The 10,981-nt window shown below is 37.9% G+C and overlaps 1 protein-coding gene across 5 annotated transcripts in view; it reads left to right on the top strand.

The window, feature by feature from the left end:
• Positions 1–10,981, top strand: part of LOC115218302 (zinc finger protein 239-like) — a 44,009-nt gene that overhangs the window by 23,209 nt on the left and 9,819 nt on the right. For all 5 annotated transcript variants that reach the window (XM_036508359.1, XM_036508357.1, XM_036508358.1 and 2 more), the window contains one exon: positions 9,613–9,757. In XM_036508359.1, coding sequence (XP_036364252.1) covers positions 9,613–9,757 — 145 coding nt within the window. The remainder of the gene's footprint in view (positions 1–9,612; positions 9,758–10,981) is intronic.

Raw genomic sequence — 10,981 nt, 5'->3', positions numbered from 1 at the left:
TATAAATATATATATACATATATGTGTGTATATATATATATCTATATATATATATATATATAAATAGGGGTGGCTGTGTGGTAGAAGCTTGCTTCCCAACCACAATGATCTGGGTTCATTCCCACTGCGTGGCATCCTGTGTGTAGATTTGGTAGTCGGAAACTGAAAGAAGCCCGTCACACACACACACAAACACACACACACACACACACACACACACACACACACTCACACACACTCATATATATATAAACAGGGTTGGCCAAAAGTCACCTGACAGTAAATCAAAACCATTTATTTCCAAGATTTATTTATGTTTAACAACTGAACGAATCTAATAAAAGCGTCTAAAATATGAGACATCATGAAAATTGTTCAAACTCTGAAGTCCTTCTTGAGTGACACATTTTTCCAATCGAGTCAATACAGAATTACAAATGGCATTTATGGAATTTTGATTTAGTGTCGGGTGACTTTTGGCCAACCCTGTTTATATATATATATATATATATATATATATTATATATATATATAACACATATATATATGTGTGTGCGTGTGTGTGTGTGTGTGTGTGTGTGGTGTGTGTGTGTGTGTGTGTCTGTGATTGTCCTCTCCCACCGTCACTTGACAACCGATGTTGCTGTGTTTACTGTACCCGTAACATAGCGGTTCGGCAAAAAAGATACCGATAGAATAAGTACCGGGTTTGCAAAGAATAAGTCATGGGGGTCTATTTCTTCGAATAAAAAGGCGGTGGTCCAGCATGGCCGCAGTCAAATGATTGAAACAAGTAAAAGAATAAAAGAATATATATGTATGTATGTATGTATGTATGTATGTATATATATATATATATATACACATATATATATATATGTATATATATAATATGTATATATATATATGCAATATGTATATGAATGTGTACATGCTGAGAATTTGCATTTTTGTGTGCATGTGTATATATGCGTTTCTAAGCATAAGTTTTGTATCTGCGTGTGTATACATACACACACACACACACATGTACACACACACCAAGCACACACATATAAGTATTTCAATCTATCTATCTATCAATCTATCTATCTATCTATCTCACGCATATAATAAACACACAAACACACATACATAATATACATGTATGCATGTATACGTCTCAAGATGTATGTGTGAATACGTGCACATTGAGCATGGTGCATATTTGTACATGTGTAACAGGCAACGGTATGTATATGTCTATGTGTAATAGAAAGGAAAAGAAATCAGGAATAGCCAATCAGATTTTACTGATCTCCTAGTTTAACTGGACCACACCTGGACTCTTGTTGCATAAAACGCCTAACAGAGTTTACGAGTGAATACGTAGTTAACGAACGGCAGCGACATACAAAACACCTCATTAGTAAAAAATTAGTATCTTTCTCTGCTAGCTGAAAGCTCTTTGTATTTCATCCAAATAATACCAGTGAAAAGGAAATGAAGGAGTTTTTATTTGGATACGTATTTGTCGGTAAGGTGAAAGTCTCGAAGTCTTTTTCTTCACTTTGTTTTTCGTATTTAAAAACAACCCATACATTCTATCGGAGCTTAGAACTTAAAACGATTGCAGTAAACTAAGAAAAAGTTCTCAATTTATTTTGTTTAATATGTAGAATTTTTTTTAAATATTTGCTCCTAAAAGATAAAACATAAAAAATGACGACAGACGATGCGATGCAAGGAATATATTTTATCAATTCAAATGTTTGAAAGATTTATCATTGACGTTTATATATGTATTTATGTATTTTTCATACTTTAAAAGAATGTTTATTGGGTGACTGCGTGGCTGAATCGGATAGCAAAAAGTAAAAACTATCTTAGAAATTTAGTTTGCCAGTGTTTTTTTTTTTTGGTGTTTCTATGGTTTACTTTGCTTTTTAATTCATTATTTTGCTTGTCATTTGTTTGATGCCGAGTTTTATTTCACTTGTGTCTTGTTTTGATGTCTCCTGGTTTTGTGAGGTTGGAGCAGATTTTTTGTGTATAATTGGGACCGCATTTTTTTGTTGCTTTGGGATATGTTTTTTTTTTTAGAGGCATCTGTAATTATTTTGCGAAATGTAAGCATTGTAGAGTGACTAAGTTGTTGTGAGTGGTCCCGTTTAAATTGCAAGAATCTTGAATTTATTTCTTGATGGCACTTGTTCAATGTGCGCTTTTACAAGTTTACAAATGTATTTTTGCTTTCTAGATTGATATGTGAGTGTGGATGTGTGAATGTATGTGTAAATGTGCGTGTGTGCGCGCGCATGGTAATAATGGATTTGTGAGAAGTTGGGGAACTGTTTTGCTAGATTGTTAAGATGGTAGCTAGGTGTTCAGAGCAGAAGGGTTTTTGTTGTTGGTTTAGCGAGATATACATTAATGTGTATCATTTAGGACTAGACTATGCCCTCTTGCAATGATATTGCTTCATTCCTCATATTTTCTTTTCCATTTATCTACAAAAGGTTAAAAGGAAAACGTTAACAAAAGAATTACTTTAGTCATTAGAAAGTCTAGAAGAAAAAAATGGAAGTTTCGGATCTAAAAGTTATTCTATCAAAGGTGTTCAACAAAGTTTCACATAGCAACAATTTCTATAAAAGTGAGGTAGCCACCTGCTTTTTTTTATAACATCAAAACTGAAGGCTTTGCCCTTTCAAAACCTGGAAGAAACGAAACGAGCTTTTTAGGTACCGGTCTGGTCAACCTGCCTTTTTTTTTTTTTCGTTATAACATCAAACTCAAAGTTTTACACTTTTAAAACCTTGAAGAAGCAAAATGAGCTTGTTTAATAACTGGTTTGGTTAATCCACTCCCTTATTAAGCTTATTAAATAAGTGGATGAGAGACATTTTCCCCTGTATAAGATGCTGTTCGGATCTTTTCGGTTTGAACGGCAGTTTATAACATAATTTCTAGGTAACTAAAAAATTTTAAACTTCGTATACTGGTAGAATGTGTTTATAAAACATCTTTTTCTCTTGGCTTTATTGAGAAAATTCTATGGTTTGTAAGATATTTGTTGTTTTTTTTCTTCAATTTCTGCAATTTCAACCAATCAATGACGTGTATTGAGGTAAAAAACATTCTGTGCCGTATGAAACAGATTGGGTTTATTTACATTTCTGAAGAAAAAAAGATACCCTTCCCCACACCCCTAACCCTAACTGACCCTAATCCTAAAACAGATTGAAATGCAATAGATCGATACTAGGGTCATAATTATGGGTGAAAATTTCATATGACACCGCTAGAAAAATCTGCCGTTCAAACCGAAAAGATCCCGCTGTTCTGTTGCAGGTAGTTTTTCCCGCAGACGATATTTAATCCGAAACTGAAGATTAAACAATCCAATTACTTATAGGTTCCATGACACTACGCCAGACAGAGCGATGAAATCGGGCACTACTTTGTGGCTCTATTAAATATTAGTTATACTTACTCTCTAAGTGTTGATTGATTTGCGCACAAAGTTGGCTAACAGTGAGAAGGTACGAAATTTCGGCCTCTCAGCCAGTTCTACGGTACTTTAATAATTCAGTGATGTTGGTACTCTAATCAGTTAGATACGTTGGTGCGCTAGTCAGTTGGTACACGATTCACTAGGTCTTCCTGGTAAGCTTATTGAAACGCTCGTGCTCGTACTCTATTCACCCGATATGTTGGTACGCTGTTCACTAGTTCATCTTGATAAGCTATTGAAACGATCATGTTAATACTCCGTTCACTCGATATGTTTGTACTCTGCTCACTATTTCTTCTCGGTAAGCTACGGGCACGGTCATGTTAGTCCTCTATTTGCTCACTCTTCTTGGTGAGCTATTGGCACGATCATGCTGGAACTCTAAACACCCGGTTTTCTTCGTAAGCTATTAACTAGTCGATATCGCGTAAAAATAGATAACAACTAATTGATATGATTCAGAAATTCAACCTGCTTGAAATAGCTGGTAAATCACCCTTATACCTCACCTAATTGTTAAGAAAGGGAAAAAATACATTGGATAACGTACCCCTAGATACATTGTGTTTGAACAAGAAAGACAGGATGATCATGGGTGGATTATCTTTGATCGAAAGTTTAAAAAACCAGGACACACCCGAGGCTTAAAAACAAGAACAACCTGACCACAATCACGTGCTTCCAAATTTGATCTCATTCTGGGACAGGTGACGCACGTGACTTCTACCGTTGCTTTGGGTTGGCCTAAACTTTCTGAGTGAAATTGGGTGAACGGTAACTGTATAGGAGTACCCCTGGCCGAGCAGAAGTCCCCAAATATTTTGGCAATACGAACCTGTTTCATGCAAAATAAGATTTCTATGGAACGAGGTGTCCTGCGCTCAGTAAAACAATTAAATGCATAATATATAACTCAATTATTACACATAAAATACTCATATATTGCATATATCATGCGATCGACCAGACTATCAGATGCTGTTATACATCGCTGGTCACAATGCGCTTTGTGTTGTTTTAACTTTTGAATGATGCCACGCCGGTGGCTAAGCGAGTAGGCTAACATTGCCCCTGATCGGAAGACTATTCTGTCACAGGGTTACCCATTTGCAGCTGAGTGAACTGGAGTAGCTTGATATGAAGTGCTTTGTTTAAGAACACAACACGCTGCTCGGTCTCGAAACTGAACCCACAATCTAGCGATCGTGAGTGCATGTCCTAACCACTAGGCCATGTGGGGAAAGCACTCCGTCGGTTACGACGACGAAGGCCCCAGCTGATACGATCAACGGAACAGCCCGCTCGGGAAATTAACGTGCAAGTGGCTGAGCGATCCACAGACTCGTGTACCTCTAACGTAGTTCTCAGGGAGATTCCGCGTGACACAGAGTGTGATAATGCCAGCCCTTTCAAATACAGGTACAACTCATTTTTGCCAGCTGAGTGGACTGAAGGAACGTGAAATAAAGTGTCTTGCTCAAGGACACAACGCGTCGCCGGGAATCGAACTCACGACCTTACAATCGTGAGCCGAATGCCCTAACCACTAAGCCACGCGCCTTCACAAGGCGAAGCACCTTCACATTTGTTGCATATATAATACATATATCCGTGATACTCACCTAGGGTCAATATGGAAACTGAAAGAAGCCTTACATATGTATGTATGTATTTGTGTATCTGTGTTTGTCCCCCTGGCATTGCTTGACAACCGATGCTGGTGTGTTTATGTCCCCGTAACTTAGCGGTTCGGCAAAAGGGACCGATAGAATAAGTACAAGGCTTCCAAAGATTAAGTCCTGGGGTCGATTTGTTCGACTAAAGGCTGTGCTCCAGCATGACCGCAATCAAATGACTGAAACAAATAAAAGAATAAAAGAATATAAATTTAATTTACAATGTAGGGATTCAACTAATAAAAAAAAAGCTCCTTAATGTATCATTCTACAAAACATTTAGAATGTATATTACGATACAAGAGAAAACCATAAGGAGTGTATAAAGTTATAAATAATAGGGAAATATAATTTGATAAAATTTTTTAAATTATTCTAACATATAAGATTTTTGGGGGTTCACGCAACAAAACAGTAAATTGGGAATCCACAATAATATTTTAAGGCCCCTGAAAAAAACTTTTCTTTTAGATGTATGCATTGGTATGTATTGCAAGAAACAGCTTGGTTTCTGTCTGACGTTTTACAGAATTCAACCTACACAAGTTAATGTGTGAAAAACAAAAAAGGAATTTTGAAAGAGGTTTCTATAAAGCTAGTTTTTGGACATCGAATGGTTCTAGGAGTCCACTAGAATAAAATAGTAATCAAAAGGGTCCATAGATAAAAAAAAAAATGGTTGAGAACCCCTGATATATATATAATGCAAAAACACACCACAGACTGCAGTAGTCAGTAAAGTAGAAATAAATTTTAAAAATTCATTTTCTCTTGCGCGGCCAGGTAGCAGATATTCTAAAACCCGGGACTGGCTAGTAGCTCGGTGGTTGGGACCCCTGTGGTAGAGTGTATTTCTCCATAGGGAATAGATTTAATTCATTATATGCTCTAACATCATCATCTGGCCCTTGGCTGCCATTTTAGCAGAGTCGACCCTGTTACAAACATTCAGCCTAGATCTCCGATTCGCGAATATTAAGACTTGAAAGCCCTACACAATGGATATTGGTCATTGACTACCTTCTTCCGTCGCCACATATAATACATATAATGTATAATGCATACATACATACATACATAAACATACACATACACACAAATATATAAGGGCGTACTATATATATATATATCTTCTTGAGATTTGACAACTATATATATATATATTATATATATATTATTTATATAATAATAATAATAATAATAATAATAATAATAATAATAAATATAGTTAAGGGTTTAGCTGCAAGTTGCTTCACCACATACCGAAAATTTAGAAATAGCAGTCAAAGACAGTTAATTCTTTTCACTACAGATATGACTCCACAGATAACAATATTTGTAATATATATATATATATATATATATATATATATATATATTATATATATATATATTATATGATGATGAAATTAATGACGATCAGTAGAATGGATGTTTGCACATCTAATTGTATTGTACAGTTAATTACATGGTTCTTTGCTTAGACCTATGACTGTTTCAGTTGCAAACCACTGCACTAAGTGTGCATCTTGGTGTTAATTATCGGTGCACCTTAGCGCTATTTGTGTTAACACCAAGCTGCGCACTCAGCAGTGTGCAACGGTTTGCAGACGAAACGTGCGTAGCTCTATGCAAAGAACGATGTAATTAAGTGTCTAATAAAATTGGATGTGCAAATCTCCATTCTCTTGATCGTCTTTAATTTCAATATTTTCTCCCCGGAATCTATGTAGTCTTTGAAAGGACATTCGGATTTACCAAGCGAGGGTAATAACAGTGTCTAGTAGATTTCCACTAACTTGAGTTTCACCAACGTTCGCTGTGGCTAGCCGGCACTTTTCTCAACTCTGAGCTGCTTCTCACCTGATGGAGCTCTGCTCTTCCTTTGCAGCCTTGTTTCAGATTTTGTTCCGCTGCGTTATATGCTTCTCTGATGGAAGGCCTTCCTATCCCGGATCTTGTTAATTTCGAATAGTTATCGATGTCTTTCTAAGTTTGCTTTTTTCATTGTTGGAATATTGCCTCTAAGCAAACCTGTTTTTGCGTCTGGGAAGATGTCGCCCATATTATTTTGACTGTTCAGCATAGGAGGTCCTGCCTGGAGCTTGCCCTCTGCTGGCATAGCTCTCAAGATCTTTGAAGCACATAGACCACCACGTTGCAACAAAGACTGGACCTTATAGTAGATATATATATTCGCACACATCTATGCGTGTGTGTGTGTTCGTGTGTGTGTATGCATGTGCGTGTGTGTTACTGCAAATATTGCTCTCCTCTAGTATTTCCAGAAGCTGGCTACCCGCATGGTTCTTGGTCTCAAGCATTTGTCTTATGAAGAAAGGCTGAAGACGCTCGACCTTTATTCTCTAGTAAAACGACGACGCCGTGGTGATCTTATTCTTGCTCACAACATCATAAGCGGAAAGTGTAACCTCTCGAAAGAGCTGTTCTTCACTCCTGCTCCAGAGCGTCGGCTGCGGGGTAACTCCGAAAAGCTCTATCTACGACGATTTCATCTCAATCGAAGGAGAGGGGCTTTCTCCGTCCGGGTTGCGGATCCGTGGAATAAGCTGCCGGACGAGATAGTGAAGATGCCGACGACCGCTCGGTTCAAAGTCTCCCTTGACCACAAGTGGCCTGAACTCTTTACATGAACACCACCCTGTATATAACTCCATGTTCCCCTACATGGCCTTGCTTTTTGCTTTTTGAGCCAAAAAATTAACTAACTAACTAACTAACTTTACTAGTCCCTTCAATTGTCATTTGAACATAAAATGTAGGATCTACATCCGGATTTCATAGTCACCGTAGTTTTCTCTTCTGGATAAGGTCATTTTAGTGACGTCTTTCTAGAATGTTCATCAGACTTAAAAATAAGCATACACGAAACACCAAAAATCTTTTCATTGTAAATATTTGTTCTACATCTCAACTGTCCAATACTTCCACCCTGTTTATGGGCAAGACATGGCTTTGAAGTTCAAAAAGCTTATTTCTCTATTGCGTAGCATATGTTTCAGTCTGAATGCGCGGTATCCGAAGCTTCGTAAACAAAACGTAAGTACTCTCTTGTGTCCTAGGATTCTTAGAGCCGGTTTTTCGATTTCCATAGCATCTAAGTGACCGAGACAACAGCAGTTCCGTAGAACGGGATTCCAGTCCGTTACGAGTTACTCATCGCTGAGTGGACCGGACCAGCGTGAAAATGAAGTGTGTTGCACTAGAACACAATGCAACGCCCGGTCCTGGAATCGAGACCACGGTCTTGCGATCTTGAGTGCAACAGCTTTACTAGGCCGAACGCTTTCACAAATGAAACATGACATACAGAAAACCGCGAAAGCTATCGGAAGGAGCATTTATGTTCCGGGATGGTAGACATATCTCGTCGCTCGGTTTAACGACACCACATGGTCATTGGGCACCCTTAGCAGAGTCCATTCTTTTGTTAGTATTCTGATAAGTTTCCGAGTTTAGAACAATGGAACAATGTCACTGCTTTCTACTCGTCTCGGAAAACATGAAGGTTATAGCTTCTATCATTCAGTAGCTAAGTCAGAAAAAGAAGCAACTAAAACAACAACAGCGACAACAACAACAGCAACAACAGCAACAGCAACAACAACAATTTAAAATCAAACCATCTGATCAACCTCAAGGAAAAAAAATCTATACAAACAAAGCAAAGTAGCTTCCCTGGTGAGTGTTTACTCTTTAACAAACTGACAGACTGGGCCCTTCGCAGATCGTTCAGCCCAGTGAAAATTCCTTCAAATCCTAAATTACCGTCTTTAAAATATGAATAAATTGGATATTGTAGTCTAGAGATTCATAGTAAGATAGGACGGCCAAGGCTTGATTGTTTTTAAAAGTAGATCTATTCAATTAGGCGCTTATTTTGAGGTTAAAAGATTAAACAACTACTAAAACAACACGTACACAAAAAATAATTCTTTTTAACTTTGGCTCAAGGCCAGCAGTCTGAGAGGAGAGGGATTCGATTGCACTGACCCCAGTACTCAACAGGTACTTTATTTTACTGACCCCGGAAAGGACGAAAGGCAAAATAGACTTTGGTAGAATTTGAACTCAGAACGTAAAGAACAAGAAGAAATACTGCTAAGCATTTTGTCTAACGCACTAACGGTTCTACAAGTTCGCCGCTTTCCGGTGCATACATAGAAGGACAGGATAGTCAAAATTTGACTGATTTCAAACATAGATCTACTCGATAAGGTGCCTATACTGAGGCTTAACAATAGCCACAAAAACTGCAACGGCAACACAACAGCAATAATAAAAAAAACCCCAAAAACTTGTCAGGGAGAAGAGGATTCAGTACAGTTTTGTAACATTTGAACAGTCACACATTCATTAAAAATACAAAAAAACAAAACAAAAAAATGTCGATTAACCATCTTATCGTTTCCATTTCAGTGAGTATTTTGCTGTGGATACCTTTAAGCTTTGGGTGTGTTGAAGAAGCCATGAGGAAATATTTCACTTGTCTTACTCAAACTAATATTACTCAAAATATCCTGACATCCAACTTGACTACAGAACACATCGAAGCTATGTGCAGGTAATCGAAATATAAACTCGTGAGCGCTACATCCAAAACTTTTCCTATGTAAACCTTTTAAATCTTTTAATATTTTATCTTCCAATTGGCGACGAGCTGGCAGAAACGTTAGCACGCCGGGCGGAATGCTTTCAGGGGTATTTCGTCTGCCGCTACGTTCTGAGTTCAAATTCCGCCGAGATCGACTTTGCCTTTCATCCTTTCGGGGTCGATAAATTAAGTACCAGTTACGCACTGGGTCGACATAATCGACTTAATCCGTGTGTCTGTCCTTGTTTGTCCTCTTCTGGGTAGTAAAGAAATAGGTATTACGGGATCGATAAATTAAGTACCAGTTACGCACTGGGTCGACATAATCGACTTAATCCGTTTGTCTGTCCTTGTTTGTCCTCTCTGTGTTTAGCCCCTTCTGGGTAGTAAAGAAATAGGTATTTCGTCTGTCTAAGATCTGAGTTCAAATTCCGCCGGGGTCGACTTTGCCTTTCATCCTTTCGGGGGTCGATAAATTAAGTAGTAGTTGCGTATTGGGGTCGATCTAATCGACTGGCCCCTCCCTCCAAATTTTAAGCTTTGTACCTACAGTAGAAAAGAATATTTTACCTATTTCAGTCATTTAACTGCGGAATAAATCGACATCAGGAATTATATTTTAAAGCCAAGTATTTATTCTATCGGCCTCTCTTGCCGAACTGCTAAGTTACGGGGACGTAAACACAACACCAGTTGTCAAGCAGTGATGAGGGGATAAACACACACAAAAACACACGCATAGACGCACACACACACACCACACACACACACACACACGGCTAAAGCCGAAGGCACTTGTCTAAAGTGCCATACAGTGGAACTGAACCCGAAACCATGTGATTGAGAAGCAAGCTTCTTACCGCACAGCCACACTTGCGCCTAAGATTTCGAATAGACCTAAAGCAAAAAAAAAAAAAAAGTCTGAAAAAACAAGATAGCGCCCGTAACATTTGCAAGGCCTTTCTTGACTGTTAAAGCTGATGTGGTAATTTTCACAAGAGCAGTTATTCTCGACCAGGGTCCATATAAGATTTTTCGGGGTTCACGAAACAAAGTAGAAGATTGGGAATTCACAATAATATTTTAAGGCTCCTGAAAAAGTTTTGCTTTAGATGTATGCATTGGTATGTATTGCAAGAAACAGCTTGGTTTCTGTCTCTGACATTTTACATAACTCTTTTCTACTTTTCTCCT

Source organism: Octopus sinensis, linkage group LG13, assembly GCF_006345805.1.
Source record: "Octopus sinensis linkage group LG13, ASM634580v1, whole genome shotgun sequence".
NCBI classification, from domain to species: Eukaryota; Metazoa; Mollusca; class Cephalopoda; order Octopoda; family Octopodidae; genus Octopus; species Octopus sinensis.
The sequence above is the reverse complement of the archived record's forward strand: the minus strand, read 5'-3'. Positions and strand labels throughout refer to the sequence as shown.